Source organism: Medicago truncatula, chromosome 2, assembly GCF_003473485.1.
Source record: "Medicago truncatula cultivar Jemalong A17 chromosome 2, MtrunA17r5.0-ANR, whole genome shotgun sequence".
Lineage (NCBI taxonomy): Eukaryota > Viridiplantae > Streptophyta > Magnoliopsida > Fabales > Fabaceae > Medicago > Medicago truncatula.
In genome coordinates, this window is record NC_053043.1 from 36797366 (window position 1) to 36820700 (window position 23335).

At 33.7% G+C, this 23335-nt stretch overlaps 3 protein-coding genes across 5 annotated transcripts; 2 read left to right on the plus strand and 1 right to left on the minus strand.

The window, feature by feature from the left end:
• Window positions 1-1455: 1455 nt before the first annotated feature.
• Window positions 1456-5878, plus strand: LOC25487162 (ribokinase). Of its 2 annotated transcripts, none has more exons than XM_013609021.3 (6): window positions 1456-1837; window positions 2493-2768; window positions 3586-3771; window positions 4638-4833; window positions 4928-5021; window positions 5527-5878. In XM_013609021.3, the coding sequence occupies exons 1-5, from the start codon at window positions 1505-1507 to the stop codon at window positions 5017-5019; spliced, it is 1083 nt and encodes a 360-aa protein (XP_013464475.1). In that variant the 5' UTR covers window positions 1456-1504; the 3' UTR covers window positions 5020-5021; window positions 5527-5878. The 2 variants fall into 2 exon arrangements, with proteins under 2 accessions (XP_013464475.1, XP_024633285.1); XM_024777517.2 differs by having other exon boundaries at window positions 4928-5034; window positions 5527-5844.
• A 3914-nt stretch (window positions 5879-9792) lies between these two features.
• Window positions 9793-14729, plus strand: LOC25487163 (mitogen-activated protein kinase 19). Its single transcript, XM_013609022.3, has 10 exons — window positions 9793-10084; window positions 10698-11106; window positions 11212-11339; window positions 11446-11505; window positions 12402-12551; window positions 12667-12822; window positions 12954-13165; window positions 13254-13355; window positions 13807-13970; window positions 14137-14729. The coding sequence occupies exons 1-10, from the start codon at window positions 10061-10063 to the stop codon at window positions 14556-14558; spliced, it is 1827 nt and encodes a 608-aa protein (XP_013464476.1). The 5' UTR covers window positions 9793-10060; the 3' UTR covers window positions 14559-14729.
• LOC25487164 (uncharacterized) lies at window positions 14644-22368 on the minus strand. Of its 2 annotated transcripts, none has more exons than XM_039830674.1 (3): window positions 22035-22368; window positions 15283-16391; window positions 14644-15123 (listed from the first exon to the last, which is right to left on the minus strand). In XM_039830674.1, exons 1-3 carry the CDS (start codon window positions 22288-22290, stop codon window positions 14986-14988), a joined length of 1503 nt encoding a protein of 500 aa, XP_039686608.1. In that variant the 5' UTR covers window positions 22291-22368; the 3' UTR covers window positions 14644-14985. The 2 variants fall into 2 exon arrangements, with proteins under 2 accessions (XP_039686608.1, XP_039686607.1); XM_039830673.1 differs by having other exon boundaries at window positions 15283-16394.
• Window positions 22369-23335: the final 967 nt, after the last annotated feature.

Below are 23335 nucleotides of genomic sequence, written 5' to 3' on the forward strand. Positions count from 1 at the left end.
TTTTTTTTTTTTTGTTATAACTGCTTTGATCTTCAACAATAGTGAATATTTTATTTCCAAAGAACTTTCACAGAATTTTCTTCTTTTATTTCCTTTTTACGGAAATATTCACAATTATTTTAATTGTATTACTCATTTGATCTTCTTCTTTTTTTGCCTATTTTATTTTCAAAGAACTTTCACGGAATTTTCTTCTTTTATTTCCTTTTTCTTTGTTTTAGGCTTAACATTTAAGTCCTCAAAAAACATTTCAATAAGTGTAAAAATTAAGTATTTGAATATTGTTTTGAAAATTACTTAAATAAAAAAAAATAATATTTGTACACAATTATTTTAATGTAGAAAATATAACAACATATTATACCTTAAAAAAAATCGTTGTGCACAATTATTTTAACGATTTTTTTTTATTATTATTTATATTTAAGTAATGTGCAAAACAATATTCAAATGCTTAATTTTTAAACTGATTTAAATGTTATTCTTATTAAGATATATACGCATAAGTATAATACTGCAATTATTTGAAACGTACCAAAATAATGATTGAAACATTCAAAATCAATAAATATTATTAAAGACAATTTATGGTTTTTGTCAAAAAAAAAAGGTTTGTTATTAATGACAATTTATGAATTTTGTCAAAAAAAAAAAAAAATAGGTTTGAGGTTTCCTCTGCAGTTAACTGCCGAAGTTTTCAGTTTTCCTCGGTAGTTTACTGTCGAAGTTTTCCTCGGCAGTTAACTGCAGCCGTATTTCTAAAACTTCGGCAGTTAACTGCCGAGGGACATTTGAGTAATTTACTCGTGTGGCACAGCCAAACCAAATGTGGGAACAACAATTTTCTTTAATGTTAGCAATTAAATTTAGTTTTGCCACATGTCATTTATCCATGCATTAAAAATGAGCAAATGGAGGAAAGATCGAACGCATGCCTAAAGGAGTCAAGATCCTCTCTATTTATTCTATTTAGAGAAATATAGATTCAATTTTTTTTTTTAAAAAGTGAAAAACAATTAATGATGGTGGGATCCACTTACTGATAGGATTCGTTGTCTATTTTAGGCGTCTATCTCTCTACAAATGGGATACACTCTCTAAAGTAACTTTACATTACATATAATTACTACTCCCTCCGTCCCAAATTGTATTTCGTTTTAGGAAAAAAATTGTCACAAATTGTTAGTCACTTTACAATACCAATGAAACATTAATATTACTTTTTCTATTATATCTTTAACTATTTATTACTCGTTCTTCTTTCATTTATCTTTTCCATATTATTTATTAAGGACAATTTTGTAAAATAACTCATAATATTTATTTCCCACACAATATTAATTATATTTCTTAATATATGTGAAATGCCCAAAACGTCATACAATTTGGGACTGAGGGAGTAGAAATTAATCTCTTTAAAAAATCCAAAAAAAGAAGAAATTAAATTTGCTTTAACAAAGTCAGCAGCGGTGTAAGATCGAAAACAAAATTCAAAGGTCTAACAATGAACCAAACAACTCTTTCATCACCACACCATTACCACCTTACAAATCAACCAAACACAAACACCAAAAACCCAACTCAATTCCTTCGATTCCGCCAAAATGACAAACAAAACCTCCCAGTGTTGCGTTTCGCTGTAAACCCATCATCACAGGTTCCACCGGTCGTTGTTGTCGGATCCGCCAATGCAGACATTTATGTAGAGATCGACCGCCTCCCAAAAGAAGGCGAAACAATCTCCGCAAAAAGTGGGCAGACGTTAGCCGGTGGGAAAGGTGCTAATCAGGCTTGCTGTGGTGCTAAATTATCTCATCCGACTTACTTCCTCGGTCAGGTTGGTAGATAAATATTGTTCAATATTAATTACAATTAGAATATTGTTTAAAGTAGCTTACGAAATAGTTTTGATTAGTTACAATATGGTGGTTATATTAGTAGTTTACTAATTAGTGTGATTAGTTAGAAGTTAGTTATATTATTTGTACTTTGGCTCAGTTTGGTTAAAAATAGGGGATGCTTGATAAATTAGCTTAAAGTGGATGAGCTTATAGCAGATAAGCTAACTAATTGAATTTGTAGTGTTTCGTAAAATTAGCGGTTGAACTAGATTATAAGTATGAAATGACATGAACATATATGTTTATTTAATATTTTAAAAAAATATAACGCTTTAAGCTAGAAGGTACTTGAAGTATCTTATCAAAATATGTTTTGTAAGCTATTGAAAATAAGCTATAAACTAGTGAGAAATGACTGCTATCAAACAAGACTTTTTGTCACATGAGCTTATAGCTTATTCTGCTTGCCAAACAAACCCTAAAGTAGAATTAGTCGTGATTAGTTAGAAGTTGGTTGTATTAGTTATACTCTATGATCACTATATAAGGTGCATCCTCATTGTATCAACTTCGTGTATCAAATTCAAAATCAATCTTTCTATCATTTTTATATCTTGCTTTATTTTAGTTCTACAATTATTCTCGACACAGGTTGGAAACGATGCTCATGGAAACCTCGTCGCCGATGCACTTCGAGACGGTGGTGTTCGCCTCGATTATCTCGCAGTTGTGTCTTCTGCTCCGACTGGGCATGCAGTTGTTATGCTTCAGTCTAGTGGCCAGAATTCTATTGTTATTGTTGGTGGTGCTAATGTGAGTTGTTGGCCTCAGACTCTGCCACCTAAGCAGTTGGAGGTTGTTTCGTCCGCTGGGATTGTTCTGTTGCAGAGGGAGATCCCTGATTTTGTTAATGTTCAAGTGGCAAAGGTTGGTACTTTAGATTTTCTTTTGAGAAAATGTGAAATTGTCTTCTTATTTTTTTTTGACTTTTTGTTGACCATTGCAATAGATAGTTCTTGAATCGTGTGTGTTTGAGCGAGTTTAGGAGAGGTTAATTTGAATAGAATTGATTTTGTAGATATGATTATGCTAAAACTGAGTTTGAAGTGATCTATTGTTGAACATTTCTTCAAAATTGATTATGTTAGATAAGTGCATGTTTGGTTTCACTGTTGTGTTTGAGTTTTCTTGGGTGAAGTTGATTTTGCTTCCAAACTTGGATCTAAAGCTGAAATTTTTGTAATTTTTCCTCTAAACATAAAAATTACTTTATATGCAATTTAATAAAAATGAAATTTATAAAATCCGTTGATTCAAAATCAATTTTCACCATTGTAGTAAGCATGAGGCTGAGAGTAACAAAAAAATACATTTATTTTTATACTAGGCAGAAGTACAATTAATTCTAATATTTTCTACTGTGAAACCGGACACAGTTTGTTGGAGAAACAGACTGGGAGTGATTTTGTAGACCCCTTTATAAGAAGAGGCCACTTGAAAATAGTGTCCTTCACGAGTCATGAATTCACAACCGTGTTGCAAATAAATTTGTAGCGTATTTGCTTCAGATCTGAATGCCAGAGTGCTGGTCTATTTTTTTTTTATTATTTTATTGAAGTCCAGTGGAGAAACTCATCTGCTATGCACTTTGTACGGTGATTATATGATATGTTTCACATAAATTACATGTTCCATCCACAAGATTCTTAACTAGCCAAAATGTATTTTGCTCTCGTGCATACAGGCTGCAAAGAGTGCTGGTGTGCCAGTAATATTTGATGCCGGGGGAATGGATGCACCTATTCCACAAGAATTACTAGATTTCGTTGATATTTTTAGTCCCAATGAAAGTGAACTTGGTCGCCTTACAGGACTTCCGACTGAAAGTTTTGAAGAGATTACACAGGCTGCTGCCAAATGCCATAAATTGGTGAGTTGAAGTAGTGCCTTACGGATCACATTGAAATTCGTTGCACATTGTTCTACTTGAATGCTATATCCATTGCCATATTCATTAACATGCACACATATGTGGCATTAGAAGTGTCACAGCAGAAAGGAAGTATATCTGTGTAGATAAGAATGAAATGTTTTTTTTTTGTAGATATGAAAGAAATGATCATGGTGTAGATATTCATTAGATTCTCACTGCTTGCTTTTGTTTGGTAGCCCTACTTCCTAAACAAGGTTTTGAAATTTCTTTTGTGTTGACTCTTGAGGGAAATAGAGCAGTTTTGTCCTAATGCTCTTTACAACCTGCTGGGGTAAAATAGGGGGAGAAGGATTATATAATTTTGATTTGACACACTTTTTCCTTAAATCCATTAAATGCACCATAAGGTGAAATTATGGGGGGAAAAGGTAACTAGCAACAAATAAACTATTGAATTTGCTAATATAGTACAACCTGGTACTATACGGCCCGTGCCATGGTGCAGTTCAGGGAAGGGTTGGACTTGGATCCATTGTGGACCTATTATAGACATCCTTGTCTTCCATTTGCAAAAGTTTGATTTCACAACTCAAACTCGTAACCTCCAATCACATGGTGGTAACTCCAACTATTGCACTAAAACTCCCTTTCAAACTATTGAATTAAATTTTCTATTTATTGACTGTGCCATCGATTTTACATTGTCTCTTCAGGTGTCTTGTTTGATCCCTGAAGGCTTGTAGATTGATGTTGCTTTTTTTTTTGAACAAGAGATTGATGTTGCTTTTGTCTCCGTGACATTACAAGAGTCTCAGTGGTTATTTCTCTGGCGTTTTTTTAATCAAAAAATTCTGAAATTTCAGGGTGTTAAGCAAGTTCTCGTGAAACTTGGTGCCAAAGGATCTGCCCTTTTCATAGATGGAGAAGAACCAATTCAGCAACCTGCCATTTTTGCTAAAACAGTCATTGATACAACTGGAGCTGGTGATACTTTCACTGCTGCTTTTGCTGTGGCCTTGGTGGAGGGCAAGTCCAAAAAGGAATGCCTCAGATTTGCTGGTATGTGTTGCAGAATGTATTTTGCCGTGTATTTTCTTGGACTTTTCTCTGTGGAAAATGTGCCTAACTAATATGTGAGATTTTACCACAACAGCTGCTGCAGCTTCTCTATGTGTGCAAGTCAAGGGAGCCATTCCCAGCATGCCGGATAGGAAATCTGTTCTCGAACTTCTTAATCATCATTGAAGGTACATGCAAAAGGTCAATTTCTGCTTAAGACTTTTCATTTCTTTCATTCTTGTGATTTACTCTTTTATTCCTGTTTAGTCAAGAACTATAATTTAGACTTCTATAGAGGACGGGCCTGGTGTCCGGATCTTTACATGCTAATTTAAATAATTTTTTTATGCTCCTGACTGTAAGTAAATGCTCTATGCTATACTGTTTCCTGCATGATTCAATTACATAATTCTTATTAATTCTTTTTTAATAATTCTTATTAAATTTCTTTACATGCACTCCCAGTACAATTAACACATGCAGTTATAAAAATGATTCTTTACACTGTTGATCCTGGTTTGTGCTTTTATTTGTTTCAATAACACACAGATAATGTGCTGCTGCCTGCTAGTGCTTAAATATGTTATTTCTCTTTCCTACCTTTATTCTTTTAAGCTATACATGTGAATCCGTGTAGATTAACACAATTGATTTTCTGTGACTGATAAAAATATTATAACTTTTGATTGTTAGAGATCACAATAAGGACTCCTTATTAAGGAGTAGCAGGAACAGGATAACTGTGCATGGCAAAGAGAAGACCCTTGTAAATGACAGAAAACAAAACTTTATGAAGAAGCTTTTTTTGTAGATGGGCACTTCTCGAGGTTGTAGTTTGTTTGTCATTTCAATAAGACAAGGTTAGTTTAAAGGGTTCACCTAATAGTCATGGTTAGATTTTGAAAGGTCAACCCTTAGGTAAATTGTATAAAATGGATGGTTCAAGTTTGATTTTGGAAACTTGTTTTATAAGTTTATTATGAAGTTGCACTTGAATGATTACTTGTAAAATCTCTTCTCTGTCTAAAATTTCGTTTTGTCTTCATTTATTTCTTCAAAGTTTTTTATTTGGCTTTTGCATTATGTTATTATGAGTATTAATTTGAACTAATTATTTGTCGAAACGTCCAAGTTTTGAATGTCAAAATTATGGGATGGGATGAGATGATATAATATTTATTCAATACAATCTGTTGATTTGTTAAAGGACTATTCATCAACTGTGATGTGAACATTTAGTGATGACAAAGTGGATTGATTGGATGAATTTGAATGGTAATTGATGGATCAAAACAATTCATTAAAAGTTTTTGATAAAGAGGCACAATCAAGTTGTATACTATTTTATTTCACTAAAAACCTTCTAAGTGGTTGCTGGAACATTTGGGTTCCAAACATGTTTTTTGGATCAATTGTAGCATTTGGGTTTGACTTACTAGAGCTTAAATCTTTTTTTTTTTTTTTGAAAAAGCTAAATTAGTCCACCTAAGTTGGTACCGAAGAGAATCGAAACTGAGACCTTGAGGAGGAGCATATTCTCAGGTCTCAAGCCAATATCACCAGACCAACCCAAGTGGGTTTAGAGCTTAAATCTTTCGATAATGATTCATTTCAAAAAAGAAAACTTATGTTTCCACTCCACAACATGCATCTCGGTTCATACTTGAAGAAAAAAAAAAGTTTTTATTTGGTTCGGAAGTTTAATTTTTAACAAAAGCACTTTTTTCCCAAAGTATATTTAATACTTGTGTGTTTGTAAGATGAAAAATGTCTCATTTATATAAACTCTTATTAAGAATCTTATTATGTAATGTGAGACTTGTGTTTATTTCATTAGTATTTTTTCTTATAATCAACAGAGAAAAGAATCTACAACAAAAAGAATTTGACTAGTATTCTTCTTAATCTAAAACAAATTATTTTCTACAATACAACAAATTATTTGACTAGCAAGGGAAATAATCCGTTGTTGACTTGTTGTGTTGTCATTTTAGCTGATATAGACGTTGTGAATTGTGATGTTAACAGAGCATGATATCCAACCATATAATTGAACAAAAGGAAGTGGTCCACCAAATCATATCACAATCGGATATTAGAGCACTAAATCAATAGAAAATAAAGTTTTTTTTTTAACGGTTATAATTGCACATACTTTCAAAAAAGATACCAATTGATTGGAAATTTGAAGACAATCACTAAACAACTACTTTAGTTAATTGGTCTACAATAGATCACATTTTTATTCAATGTCAACCATAAGATCTTAAAGTTCCACTAGTTCTAACATTAAATTATCTATCCTCTCCTCACAAGTTAAAGTAAAAAAGAAAATATCTTCGACTAAATTAGGTGTTTTATGCTTTCTTTAACTTACCTAACAATCAAACAAAGATTAAGTATGTGTTTGGTTTCACGGCAAAGAGATGAAAATTTGATTTTTCAGACATAAAATTGATTGTCTCTCGAATAAATTCTAACTCAAAATTAAGATTTATAACTTTTTGCTTCAAACATGACTTTACATTCAAAATTATTCATATATTGTTCGATTCACATTTATATGAAGAGTTTAATTTATATTCATTGTCAATATACAAATGTTTTATACGTATTTATCTAATTTAATGAGTTTTTTTTTTTGAGGTATCCTGATTTAATGAGTTAAAAACACATGATTTGTAATAGTTCATTAACAAATGTGGTAACACATACATGCGTAAGAACATTTGTACACTGACAATGTATATAAATTAAACTCTTGCATGAATATATCTAAATATAAACAACTTCACATTCAATCAATGTTCCAAATAACATTACAACATGGCAATCATGCAAGAAGTTACAAAATATAGCATGGAAAATGGAAACCAAGCCCAAAAACAACATTTAAATCATGCATTGCAAATCTAATGTTCCAAATAACATTAGAACATGGTAGTCTATTGTAGACCACCTATGATGGTGGCTCATGCAATTATTTGCCTTAGAAAACTCATTTTGATCTAGTGATTTTAAATTATAGTTCAAAGTGGACTGTCTATTAAAATGGTCTACAATAGAGGTAGCATTGAAATTATTTGGTTTTTGAAATGTTAACGAAAGAGACATCAATTAACTCTTTGGTTTTGGGTAGGGTGTGGGGGCAGGTAGGATTATTTTATTTGTAATACCTTCTTTTATTTTTGAGAAAGTGTTAAAATATCCATAAATTTAGTTCAATGACCTCAAGTTCATCGTTTACTTCAACTTGAATGCTATGCTACTAAATATAGAAATGTTAAACTTATGGAATCATTCTCAAAATTCGTTCAAGGATGAAAATATTCCTTTTAACCTTCTCTCTTTTTTGTCAAGTGAGGATGCAAGTGGAAGACTTAATTACCCTTTTTTTCTCTTTGGAAATGATTATTATTTTTAGCATTTTTCCCACATGGAGATATCGACAAACATATATATATATATATATATATTTTTAAATGGACCTACATAAACATTTCATATCATGGATTTATAAACATGGACCTACATAGACACTAGAATCAATAAAATTTGAGTTTTGATATGATATGATATGCTTTGCATTTAGTGCATTTTGATTCTCGCTGAACTAAAAATGCTAAACCTATGTGTGCGGAATCTCATCTCACACTCGCAAATGAGACACAAAAACAATGTGCGTCCAGTGACTCAAGACGCACACGTGGAAGAGACGCAATAATCGCGAGCCGCTCACGCGACAAAAAAGAAAAATGAAATTCTTCTAACGATTAAGACGACTAGGTATCAAATATCTATTGACTACTAATTCAAAGCTTTTCTAGAGTAACTCTATACGCTAAGGGCCTACATTATTGTATGTGGATTCTAAGCACATATATAAATGATAATTAGAGTGTTACACATGCAAAACAAAGCGAGTATAGATACTAAAATGTGAGATCTCCAATGTTTGAAATGACAATGTCATACCTTGAGTCACACTATTATCGAATGTCCCCAACATTTACAAATATATCATTTTTTACTTTTAGTTTTTATAAAATTTTGTTTTTATTTATTACAAATATAATTTTTTTTTTTTTGCTTTGATCATTCTTGATTTGATCTATTCTTGGCAAACTTTACGCATTTTGAAATAGAATATTTGATTTTAATCCCTTCATACACATCATTATTACGAGAGACTTTATCATACTTTTCGAGAAGGTAACATGATTGCAGACATTCTTGCTAAACTTGACGCTAGAACTACTAGTAATTTGGTGATTGCCAACAATCCTCTAATTAAGCTTGAGCTAATCCTTCTTGCGAATGTCATAGGAGTTCCATGCTCTTATACTTAGGTTTTTTTCTCCAGCATATTCTTTCTCCTTTTTTGTCTTATTTTTTCTCATTAAACAAAAAAAATAAAAGCACCAACTTAAATATGAATTAATTTTACAAAAACTAAAAAAATATCATCATGATGATAAATACAAAAGATTGGTATTACGATTCACCCAATATTACGATTCTATTTTACTACGGTTTCTCTATGCGTAGAATATCATACAATGTCATTTTTCTTTGTTAGTTGATCTAGTGGTTTGAATTCATCTTATAAGATGAATAAGTAGGGTGTCCGGGTTCTTACCCTAACTCTTGCATATAATAATGCATTGTCAGGTAGCCTATTGACTTAAATTCATCTTATAAGGTGAATAAGTGGGATGTCCGAAGTTCGAATCCCAACCCTTATATGTAATAATGCATTGTCCTACTAACTGAGCTATGGTCACGGGACTCATACACTATCAATTTAAAGTAGTTGTAGCATGGAAATTCTAAATAAATTGGCACCGTCAATGAAATCTTGACCATTAAAGCAAAGCAAATGGCTAAGATCAAATTAAAATCTGGTCAATTTTGACTATTACATTTAATCCATTTCCTATCTTATATATACAACAAATTAACAAAGAAATGAATAAATTGGAATATTCGTACTTGCTTCTTCTCAATTAATTTCTCTCTGAATTCTTCAGATCTTCTGAACTCAACGCGTTTCTTCTTCTGCAATACCTCAACGTCTTCTTCTTCAACTCTTCACCTTATCGGAACAACAATTTCGGAATTTTCGTTTTGTTTTGCTCAATTTTCAACTGTCAGCGTAAAATTCGATCTAGGTTTTAAAGTAACATTACTTGTTTGATCTTTTTCTCCTGAAAGAAAGAAGAACAAGATGCAGAAAGATCAACTCAAGAAGGTTGTTTTTTTATTATGATTTTTGAATTTAAGATTGACCCTTTTGTGTTTAGGGTTTGTTACTGTGTTTTGGACTGATATGGAGTTTGATGGTGTGGAAAAAATGGAAAATTGGAAACTGGGGTGTGTGAAAAATGATATTTTTATTTGTTTGTTTAAAATTGGGTTAAGGATGTAATTGTCAAAAGCAGTTGTGTTTGATTATAGGGAATTTTGTTGTAAAAATTGTTGCTTTATTTTGCTTTAAAGTGGCTGCTGGATTTGAAGTTTAGGATTTTATGTTTTCTATTTTATGTGATTTTAGTTTAGATAGAGGTTCTAGTTTTGAATTTTGATTGAGCAGTAGTTATCACTGTTTAATTGTGGTTTTGTAAGGATGGATATTATTCAGTGGCCATAGCATTGATACTTCTGATCGAAAGTGTGTCCGGTGGTTATTATTGTGGTTTTGCTGTGATGTTTTGTGAAATCATAATGCTTCAACTAGGTTAATCATCTTGTATGTAGTTATGTCTGGTTCCTACATTTTTCTCTACCAGTTGATTTGAGTTATTTTCTAGCTTTGGTGAAGAGTTTTATAGATCATAATATTTTGGAAATTTATTGACGTGCAGGATGTTAAAGAGGTAAAGTTTTTCACTGATTACGGAGACGCCAACCGATACAAAATTCTTGAAGTTGTTGGTAAAGGTAGCTATGGAGTTGTTTGTGCAGCGATTGACACACACACTGGAGGAAAAGTTGCGATCAAGAAGATTCATGATGTTTTTGAACATATCTCTGATGCCATTAGAATCCTCAGGGAAGTCAAGTTGCTAAGACTTTTAAGACACCCTGATATCGTTGAGATTAAACGGATTATGTTGCCGCCTTCAAAGAGGGAATTTAAAGATATTTATGTTGTCTTTGAGCTCATGGAGTCTGATCTCCATCAAGTCATCAAAGCTAATGATGACTTGACTCGTGAACACCAACAGTTTTTTCTTTATCAAATGCTTCGTGCACTGAAGTTTATGCATACAGGTCTTTACTCTTTCATTTTGGCCTTTATTTGTATTCTTTTTACCCTTGTGTCATGTTTCAATAAAACGCGGTGCTTAATCGCTAATATTTTCCGTACTACTGCAGCAAATGTATATCACAGAGACCTTAAACCCAAGAATATACTTGCAAATGCAAACTGCAAACTCAAAGTCTGTGATTTTGGACTGGCAAGAGTTGCATTCAATGATACCCCAACAACAACTTTTTGGACGGTAATGTGGTTTATTCGATTTGAATTTTTAATAGAGCATGTGGAAGTTATGATTGTTTTTGAAAAACGTTGAGGTTTTCAAAGCTTTCTTTTGTTGCATATTGCAGGATTACGTTGCTACAAGATGGTATAGAGCCCCTGAACTATGCGGGTCTTTCTTTGCTAAGGTATAGTTTGTCTAAAAAATTTGTATTTAACCCATCCATGGTTATAGTCTGTGACACAACATTTGCTACGAGGTCATCTGTTCTCAGCTTTGACAATAAGCTATTTGGTTGACTTCTTTACTGATACAAGTTTGAACAAATAATAATGATTTTCTGGATATTGTCATTGCATATCATGTAGAGCTTTTGTAACTGGTTTTCTTTCTAAGGTTTGAGTTTTTGATTTATTGCACTCATAACTATGTGAATCCCCTGAAATTTTAATTTAAAATCTAACCACATTTTTTAGGTTTTTATTATTATTGAAACCATCCACATTTTGAGGTTGGAGTGTAAGGCAGAGTGGAGCGTTTTGAGTATCATGTTCATTTTGGATGTTTGGCATGTAAAAGTTGAGTAATTGTTGATGAAGGGAAATTGAATAAAATCTTACCGATTCTCTTTTTTGAGGACCTAAGTCCTTACACTTGTAGGAAGGCATATAGATGACATGACATGACATTAGACTTTAACAGCTAGTCATAGAAAGATTGGAATGTTCATGAGATTTTATGTCAGCAAAATGGTATATTTTCTGTTGATCATTACATTTTCCAATTTTCTCTGTGGTAGATTATATTTATCAAATAAGGAGAAATTGAAAATGTGTTTGCCTAACTTGTAAAAATGTTGCACTTATTTCTGTATGAAATGCTTTCTGTGTGTTTAATAGTTAAGAGTAATGCCTAGATTATAATAATTCTTGTTCAGGGAGGACTATTTATCTCTCCTGGAAGTTGATTTTATCTGTCCTTCAGGTAACTGTGTCGGTTTGTCCTGTTTCCCTGAAGTGGTTTGGTTGAAATGTGTAATTTCTCATCTTTAATATTCTGATATCGTTAGCATTTTTTGTGCAGTACACACCTGCAATTGATATATGGAGCATTGGTTGCATTTTTGCGGAAGTGCTTACAGGAAAGCCATTGTTTCCTGGTAAAAGTATTGTGCATCAATTAGATTTGATTACTGATCTTCTTGGAACACCACCACCCGAAATTATCTCTGGAGTATGGACCACTCTTTTGTTTTTTAACTTAATCTTAATTCTCATGTGCTTGTCATTATTTTTTATTCATGAAAAAATCTAGTGTTTGATGATTAATTTATTCAACTTTTTTGTAGGTTCGAAATGAGAAGGCAAGGAAGTACTTGATGGAGATGCGGAAGAAACTTCCTGTGCCATTTGAACGGAAATTTCCAAATGCTGATCCATTGGCCCTTCGTCTATTGCAAAGGCTTTTAGCATTTGATCCAAAGGATCGACCAACAGCCCAAGAGGTATTTATTCATCTAACATGGAATAGGTTATGCCTCCCCTATCTAGCAGAGTGTTTTTCAATATCTTTGTATGGAATTTGTCTTTTTTTCAATATAAATCGGAAAGAAACCGTTGCGTGTTTGGTTTGCAGGCACTAGCTGATCCTTTCTTCAAGGGTTTGGCAAAAATTGAGAGAGAACCTTCTTCTCAGTCAATTTCAAGAATGGAGTTTGAGTTTGAGAGAAGGCGGGTGTCAAAAGACGATATTAAGGAACTAATATATCGGGAAATACTTGAATATCATCCTCAGCTGCTTAAAGATTACATTAATGGAACTGAAGGCACAAACTTCATGTACCCTAGGTCAGCCTAACAATGCTTATCTTTTTTTCCCAATGTAACAAAGTTGCACAATTATTGCTTGTTACTGACTGATGTATTTTCCTTGCAGTGCAATAGACCAATTTAGAAAGCAATTTGCTTATCTTGAGGAGAATAATGGTAAATGTGGCCCGGTGATTCCTCCAGAAAGGAAGCATGTCTCCCTTCCTAGGTAAGAATGACATGCACTAACCATGAAAGGCTTTGTAGTTATTGTCTTCAATTTTTGCTATATATCATTGTTTGCTTGGAGGATTGATTGATTTTATTATGGCTTGTTGGTAATCCCTGGGTTGGTGTGTGCACTTTTGGTCATGTGGTTTTAAGTCTGCTGTTTTTGATTTTTGGTGGTGGCTTTTGTTCCATGTGTTCTGGAGTTTTGCCTTAGTTTCCTGTTGTTTTTAGTCTAAGGTTTGTAGTTAGCTTTTGTTTCTTTCCTGAATTTGGTAGTCTTCTGATTTACTTTTGTTACGTCTTGTACGTGGGGTTGAGCTGTGTCAATAAAATTTGGTCGTTTCAAAAAAAGCGTTGGTTTGCATGTTGATATTGGTTGCTTTTTTAAACTTCATACTTTTGGATGAATATGTCATATAATCATATATTTTTTGTTCTGTTTTTGTCAGGTCCACTGTTCTCTCTAGTACAATTCCTCCCAGTACACAATCGTCTTTTGCTCCATATGCGAACAGACAAATCGCACAAGAGGCATTCAGTATTCCCAGAGCTGCAGAATCAAATTCTCTAAGTCAATCAAAGGGTTTACGACCACCTCCAAGAGCGCCAGCAGGTATGAACTATATAAGTGGCATGGTACTTGCCATGGTTTTAAGTTGCAGTTGCGGTTATGGTGCAGACATTTATATTGTGGTAAAAGCCGACATATGTGATTGATGAAGGCTGCATTCATTTTTCTGTTCTCTATCTAATTATTAACCGGTTTTCTTTCCTCACAGCCAAATCAGGAAGAGTTACAGGGCCAGTTCTCTATGACAATGGAAGAAGCACAAAAGATAATTATGACGCAAGGATCTTCTACCAAAATGCTATTCCTCAAGCAATCTCTCCCCACTGTTTCCAAAGGGTTGCACACGCGCACCAAACTAGCACAAAAACTACACCAGAAACATACAAGGATAATTCACAAGGCAAACATCAACACTCACCGCAGAAGTGTAACGTGCCAACTAGGCCAGCTATCGATCTTAACACCAATCCATACCGCCAACAGGGCAAGAATGATCTGTTTAACGATCCTGTTACCGTTATTGACGCAAAATTGTTGCAGGCTCAATCTCAATTTGGTGCAGCTGGTGCTGCAGCAGTAGCCGTTGCTGCTCACAGGCATTCTGCAGGCTTTCAGTATGGATTGACATAGATTAGGAGTTCTCAGAGAGATTTGCCATAATTGCTTTGTCTGAGTTAGGAGTGAAGAAAGTTGGTTAACTTTTAGTTGGGTTTAGTTTTTTTTTTCCTTTCTATTTCTGCTTTCATAATGTCATCCTTGTAATTATATGTACATCATTTAATTAATTAATAAAAAATTTGATTGTTTCTCTCCATCTTTTGATGCATAAATTATCCATGGTAAAAGGAGAACCTAAAATTGTAAATGAATTCTATTTCAACTTTCTACAACATTTGATCCTTAAATTGTGAAGGATATGTTGCTATGGCTATCATACACTTGCTCTAAAACATGACAATAGGTGAACTTAGCCATTATAAAATTGACTAATAAGTAAATCTCACAAGCTACAAAGCTGCAGTGTTGCTGAGCTAAACGTGTAATTAATCTTGAAATTTCAATAAGCATACTCTTTTGGGATGATAATATCAAAGTTGCTAACTGTCCATTCTGCTAGTTGCCCACCACTAATGTATATTTCAGTCCCTAAGTCAATTGATGGCCAGTGTCTCTCCACAGGTTCAGTACCTGGATCCTGCATTAAATAACAAGAAATATTGTTAATAAAAAATACGAAGCATTTCTCATTTCTTCTACTTTCATCAATGATCATTCCAAAATTGATAGTGGAACTCATAATTTAAGTTGTTTGAATCATCATTTCAAGAAAATTTCAAGGAACATGAGAACTTGCCTGATAGAAATAGAGAGATTGAGAGAGTCTTCCAACATCAAGCTCCCAAGTTCTTGGATCACCAATCCATCCTTCACCTTTCTTTGTTGGATATCCGTATTCGCCCCAAACCGGGTGCGGCAAAATTTGGAGTATCTCTTGAGGCTGCGGGTTGCTATACGGATCGGATGGTATCACCGGTTTCTCCAAGTACATTGCATTTCCTGGAGCACGATAGAGAAGGTACGCATCATAGGGGAACTTGGTCGCATCGGTTCTGTGAACTCGGGTGCCATTTGAGAAGGTATGATAAGGAGGACATTGTTCAAGATGGTTGGGTTTGCACGACGGTTCAGCTTCCGGGTTTATGTCCATTTCACTGTATCTGGTTACATCAGATGTGACATCCCCATCGCACGGCTTTCCATTGTTCTTCCAACAACTTCCCATGTCCATGAGGTAGAATTGGCTCCTTGGACCCCCTCCTTTCTTGATATCAAGTGTGAATCTTACCTTAAAATGTGGTGACTTTGGTACAATTTTTGTCATGCCTCTAGTTTCATAATGGTAACCACCAGAGAATCCTGTAGTAGCATCTGATCTAAGATAAAGCATTAACCAAGGATATTTAGAAGAAGTCTTCAACACATGGTGAAAAATCCAACTTCCATTACCAACTTCCTTCTCCCAAGTCACAGAGTAATAAGAAGTATCATTCATATAACCTAAATTTGCATCATTAGTAGCATTCAAATCCCATGAACCATAGAAAATTCCTCTCATGATCTTCTCCATACCATACACTTGTGTATAATTATGGTACATTGATGGCATATTCATACACCCTTCTCCAAAGCAAGGAAAATCATGTTGTGGAAATGGCTCAGCTTTGAAGCCATTTTTTGGACAAATTGCAGCTAAAGTATCCATGTTTCCACTTTTTAGCATTATCATCCAAAATTGCCATGGTCTTGGAGTATCTAAAACCTCACATTTTTTACCTAAGTATAACTCCTTCCTAGGTGCATAAATGTCTGCATTTTCTGTCTTCAAAAGGAGTTCATTATTATTGCTTGATATGCCTAACCTGTTCTCCCATTCTTGCACCTTGTGAACTAATTTCATATTTTCTGCTAGTGATCATAAAATTTATCCAAGTTCAGAAAGATATTAATTTTGATGTGATTGTGTAATTTTTTTTGCACCATCAATCAATGACAAATCATCTTTTGTATTACTTTTAAGGAAGATATTGATCAAATCAAATATTTCTAGTGACCAAACAATTTTGATTTATTGACGGTGTAAAAACATTTACAATGTCAATGCATATCAATCAAATCTAATAAAAAAAATATTAATTATCATATATTAGACCATATGCAATGGTTTGTTTAATGATGGGTTCAACATCAATTTCCCCTCCAATGGTGTGTTGAAAGGCTGTTGAATGAGGGAAGAGAAGAGAGAGAAGGTGAACCAATTCAACACAATTGAACAAAGCCGGGCAGGACACGTGGCAGCGCGGAATTGGCTGAAAACTGGCGCGTGTGCAACACGCGCCGACAGGGCGCGTGAGCGTGCAGAGCGCGGAGAGAGAAAATGATTTTTTGAAAGATAAGGACACGTGGCACGTTTTAATTGGCTGTCCGGATTCTTATCATTTTAATAATTTGACCTCAATTATTTCGTTGTAAATTAATTTTAAAAAAAAAAAAAAATACCAAAATTCATGATTTTTTTTCCTCTATAAATAGAGACTTGGATCATTTGATTTGGACACAGAAAAAAAAATCAAGTTTTTCACTATCTTCATCTTATTATTATCTTTCTATTAGCAAACTAAGTGAAGTTTTAATCTTATTTTTTGTGAAATGGATCCCAATAATAACCATTTCAACACCCAAAATTTTTCTAATTACCCATATAACTACGAAAATCCCAACAATTATCCAAATCCAAATCAATTTTATAACCAACGTCCTCAAAACATACATCAAAACGTACCTAATTTTGGTTTTTCACCAAATTTCAACCAGTCATCCTCTGTTCCAAACTTTCATCCATATCATGGATCTATGATGAGATATCCATCTCAAACACCCCCGTTTAATGGTTATATGCCAATGGGGAACGAAAATTTTCCTAGTGTTGATGCAACCCAATATCCTGAATTTTCAACACAAATAACTCCTGGTGGCATGGCAGTTTCTGATGAAGTCACTCGAGAAGATTCAACTCCTAAGAGCAAGAGAAGTAAGGAACCAGCATGGAACACTCAACAAAATTTGGTTCTAATAAGTGCATGGATTAAATATGGAACAAGCAGTGTTGTCGGGAGAAACCAGAGAGGAGAAACATATTGGGGTAAAATTGCTGAGTATTGTAATGAGTATTGCTCATTCGATTCTCCCCGCGATCTAGTTGCCTGCCGAAACCGTTTTAATTATATGAGCAAAATAATAAATAAATGGATTGGTGCTTATGAAAGCGCTAAGCGTATGCAAGGAAGCGGTTGGTCGGAAGATGATATTTTGACAAAAGCGCAGGAATTGTTTGCAGGTGGGAAGAATATTCAATTTACTTTGAAAGAAGAATGGCACGCTCTCCGTGATCAACCACGTTATGGTAGTCAGATGGGAGGAAATGTAGGGTCAGGGAGTAGTGGATCTAAGAGATCTCACGAGGACTCTGTAGGATCTAGTGCTCGTCCAATGGGTAGGGAGGCAGCTAAAAAAAAAGGTAAAATGAAAAGCAAGGGCGAGACATTGGAGAAGGTGGAAAAGGAATGGGTTCAATTCAAAGAATTAAAAGAGCAAGAGATTGAACAATTGAAAGAGTTAAATTTGGTGAAAAAACAGAAAAACAAGTTGCTGCAAGAAAAGACTCAAGCTAAAAAAATGAAAATGTATCTAAAGTTAAGGGACGAAGAGCATCTCGATGACCGGAAGAAGGAGCTGTTGGAGAATTTGGAGCGTGAGCTGTTTGAAAATTAATTTTAATCAAATATTTGTTTGTATTCAGTCAACATTATCAGTGTTGTCTAGTCCCGACTGTTTGCTTTAATATTTGTCAGTGTTGTCTAGTCCGTAGTGTTTGCTTTAATAATTATCAGAGTGTTGTCTAGTCCCCAATGTTTACTTTAATAATTGTCAGTGTTGTCTAGTCCCCGTGACTTATTTGCTTTAATAATTATGTCCACTGTGTGCCCATTATTTGTCAGTGTTGTCTAGTCCGTAGTGTTTGCTTTAATAATTATCAGAGTGTTGTCTAGTCCCCAATGTTTACTTTAATAATTGTCAGTGTTGTCTAGTCCCCGTGACTTATTTGCTTTAATAATTATGTCCACTGTGTGCCCATTATTTCACCTACTATAACTTATTTCAAATCCGTCAATGTCCACCACACAATGTACTTATATATAGGGACTCATATCTACTTTCAATTTCACAAGTCTCATTAAAATCTACTTTCAATTTCACAAATCTCATTCATATCTTCTTCCAAAAAACCTATCAATGGATCCTTTTGATTTGGAAGCCTACTTCCAAAAACGTGATGCTGAAGACACGTATATAGTCAACCGATTTATTCAGCGTCGAAAACAAATAGAGGAAGGTAGTGGATCTCGTAGTAGAAAATATTTAAAGAGAGATCATGCAGGGGCAAACCAAAGACTCATTGACGACTACTTTGCCAATGAGCCTACATATGACGATGCAATGTTTCGTCGTCGGTACCGGATGCAAAAACATGTCTTCCTTCGAATCGTTGGAGACCTTTCAAGTAGTGATAACTACTTCACCCAGCGAGTTGATGCCGCCAACAAAGAAGGTATATCACCGTTAGCAAAATGTACCACAGCAATGCGAATGTTAGCATATGGTGTGGCAGCAGATGCGGTAGATGAATACATAAAAATAGGAGGTACTACAGCATTGGAGTGCTTACGTAGATTCTGTAAAGGAATCATACGACTGTATGAGCAAGTGTATCTGAGAGCACCAACCCAAGATGACCTTCAAAGAATACTACATGTTAGTGAAATGCGAGGGTTCCCAGGGATGATCGGGAGTATTGACTGCATGCACTGGGAGTGGAAAAATTGTCCTAAAGCATGGGAAGGTCAATTCACCAGGGGGGATAAGGGAACCACCACAGTTATTCTTGAAGCAGTTGCATCTCATGATCTATGGATCTGGCATGCCTTTTTTGGATGTCCGGGAACGTTGAACGATATAAACGTTCTAGACCGGTCACCAGTGTTCGATGATGTGGAACAGGGAAAGACTCCAAGGGTGAATTACTTTGTGAATCAACGTCCCTATAATATGACATACTATCTAGCTGATGGTATCTACCCTTCTTACCCAACTTTCGTCAAATCAATTAGGCTTCCTCAAAGTGAACCCGATAAGTTATTTGCAAAACATCAAGAGAGCTGTCGGAAGGACATCGAACGTGCTTTTGGTGTGCTTCAAGCTCGATTTAAAATCATCCGTGAACCAGCTCGCTTGTGGGACATAGCTGATTTGGGTATAATCATGAGGTCATGCATCATATTACATAATATGATTGTTGAGGATGAACGAGATACATATGCTCAACGTTGGACCGATTTTGAGCAATCTGAGGGAAGTGGATCTAGTACACAGCAACCATACTCGACCGAGGTGTTACCCACTTTTGCAAATCATGTGCGTGCTAGATCCGAGTTGCGTGATCCAAATGTTCATCACGAATTGCAAGCAGATCTAGTGAAGCACATATGGACAAAGTTTGGAATGTTTCATGATTGAAGATGATTTGTATCGTACTAAATAAATTACTTGTGTGTTGTGTGCTTGTTTGTTGTCTTGCATTTTAAGCTATTTGTGTGTTGCGTGCTTAGTTTGTTGTATTGCATTTTAAGTTAAGAAAATATAAATAAATTATTTAAATAAATTTTGTTTTTAGAAACAAAAAAAAATTAAGTGTATCTTTATTTTAATTTAATTATAATCGATAATTTTAATTTTATGTAATTATAAAAACAAAAATATAAAATTAAATAAATAATAAGAAATAAAAGGTGGTGGGGTAGGGTGTTGAATGAAAAAACCATTGGAGAGGTAAAAATTGAATGAGTGTTGAATGAAGAGAGAGAAAATGATGTGGAGTGTTGGGAATTGAAAAAGTGGGTGTTGAATGGTATTATTGTGTTTAACCATTGTAGATGGTCTTATGAAACATAGAGATAGAAATATCAAAGTAATTTCTTCACACACTTTGTTCCCGTGAGCTTAGCCCATTGCATTGGAAATTGAAAACTTTGACATTTTCAAAAAATAATTACTTAATTTAAAAAGCTTTAAGAGTGCTCCGAAACACTCGTTAACAAGACCCAACAAAACATATCAAGCTAACCACTCAAATAAAGTTAGCTTTTTTGAAGTCCTAATTATTGAAATTTGAATATAATCCATCTTTACAAAACCGACTTATAAAGTGAAAAGTGTGATAAAAATGTATCTCAATTTTTATTTTATTTTTATAAATTCTTATTATCTATCCAATCCAATGCGACACTTGGATTTATTTTAATACTAATCTCGTTATTATGTGACCAAAATATCAATTAACGTAGTGGTGTGGTTTCCGTTCCAGGAGTTGATAACCACAAACGGTTGTATGTGGCGAAAATTGAAAAAACTCAAAGGTGTTGGAATTGGCCGCAAATGCCGACGCTTGCGGTGGTAGTGAGCATAAAGACATGTCCCATAATTAGAAATGTACCATATAAAAATGGTAGATTTGTGCGAATGATTGTGTGTTTAGATAGAGCACACTTTGTATTTATAATAGTAATTAATAGGCCAAACACCTCTCCGGATCCTTTAAGTTTCATGTCTGATTTAGATAGATCCTTAAAGTTTTTAAGGTTTCAGATAGTTTCGAGTTTGTTTCGGATATGTCTTTTAAGTTTTTAAGGTTTCAGATTAATCCTTTAAGTTTCGAGTTTGTTTCAGATAGGTCCTTTCTATCAATCTCCGTTAAGCCAAAGTTGATCTGTCCGTTAAAGCAAAGTTGATCTGGTTGGGGAAAAATTGATGTCAAGTGTGAGAGAGAACCACCTCACCCACTTAACGGACAGAACAACTTTGGCTTAACGGAGGTTGACAGAAATGACCTATCCGAAATAAACTCGAAACTTAAAGAACCTATCTGAAACCTTAGAAAATTAAATGATCTATCTAAAACAAACGTAAAACTTAAAGGACTCAGGGAGGTATTTGGCCTAATTAATATGTATGATTATGTGTGTCCAAATTTTTTATATTTGTGATTATAATCAAGCAAGTGTTGCTCTTCTTTTCAACTTCCTCCACAATTTATACTAAGTCATATTATTAATTGACGTGACAATCATCTCTCCATATTTAAAAATTCCATCCGCTCTCATGTCTACAAGCTCATTTTTGCCCATTTTTGTTTTTAATTTTGAAGAAAACTTATGCTGACTACGAGTGTTGGATATCGTATCAATTAACGTTGATAGCTCAACGTAATGTTGGAAAAACCATGGGAATAGTACTATCAAAATCACAAAGGAAAAACATAGGGACCTAAACCGCTTCAAAATGAGTTAAGATCCTTTCCATTTAATCTCTTCTCCATTTCTTCCATTTAGAGAGATATAGACACAAAAAATCTTAAAAATAATTAATGCAATACTCAAATAAACAATGCAAATAAACTTATAATTAAAAACTATATTTTAAATGGTCACTTACTTTGATGTTTACCGTATTTGACATCAAAGCAATCAGCCATTCTTGGACTTCCCATGTTTGGTGCTTCTTTTCCAACCTCATTGCATTGATTCCATGACTCAATAGCAACTCTCAAGCCATCTCTTTTCATACCAGGATCTCCAATGGCTGATATATAATCTTGATCATTCAATAAAGCATTCACTTCCAACAATAGAAATAAACATGCAAATGCACATAATTTTGCTATATGGTGATACTTAGAACCCTCATCCATTAATCCTACACTTGAGATAGACACAAAACAAAGAGAGTGAAGAGAAATCAAGAGAGAACATATGTGAGTTGGATGGATGTGGTGTCAACAAATGCTTTCTCTTTTAAATTTTAGTCCTATTTATGTGTGGGGTTTTATCTATTCTTTTGTTTCTCTCAACATGTGTCTTATTACATGCTTGACTTTTTCTATAAAAATATATTTTTGTTAAGACATTTTTTTAATAATTATACTGCTTTTAAAAATCGTTATGATTTTTTTGATAAAAATTATTTTTCTTATTTAAATATTATTCTTGAGTCCAAAATTCCTAACTTAACCGATAAAATTATCAAAATTGTTAGGCTGAACATTATGACCAGAATCAAATCCCGTTACCTTCACTTACGTGTGAGTTTATAATGACTTTATGATTTTGTTTATTTATAAAAAAAATATTATTCTTGAAATCTAGTTTATTTCGTAAAAGAAAATGGATATATCTAAAAAAAATATTATTCTTGAAATCTAGTTTGTTTCGTAAAAAGTAAATGGATATCTTTTTCTAGAGTTTTACTTTGAGAGGATCTTTTTGTAGTATTGTTGATATAATATTTCCGTTGACTAAACAAATAGAGAATGACATATAAGTTAGCTCAATGAGTTTATGTCTTTTGTTCCCACTGTTATGAAATAAATGACTAATTTATTTCAACTTTTACTAAACAAAATGATTGTTATTATAAATATTTTTAGACAAGTTTTCAGATCAATCAGTAATTGAAATCTTATTTGATATTAAAAATTGAATGCAGTTTTTTTATATTTGCAATCTGAGAAGAATATGACTGCATTTGGGTTGCAAACTACATTAATAAAAAAAAAGTGGCATTTTAATATCACTTTGTAAGGTAAGCGCTATTAAAGATACATCCTATGACAATGCTTTTAAAAGAAAAACTATTAAACATAGGGCCTATAATTGCTCTTATTCTCAAACTTCTATTGAATTATATACAAAAAACCTTTTTTAAAGTGCCAAAATTTATCCTACAATAGGGATAAT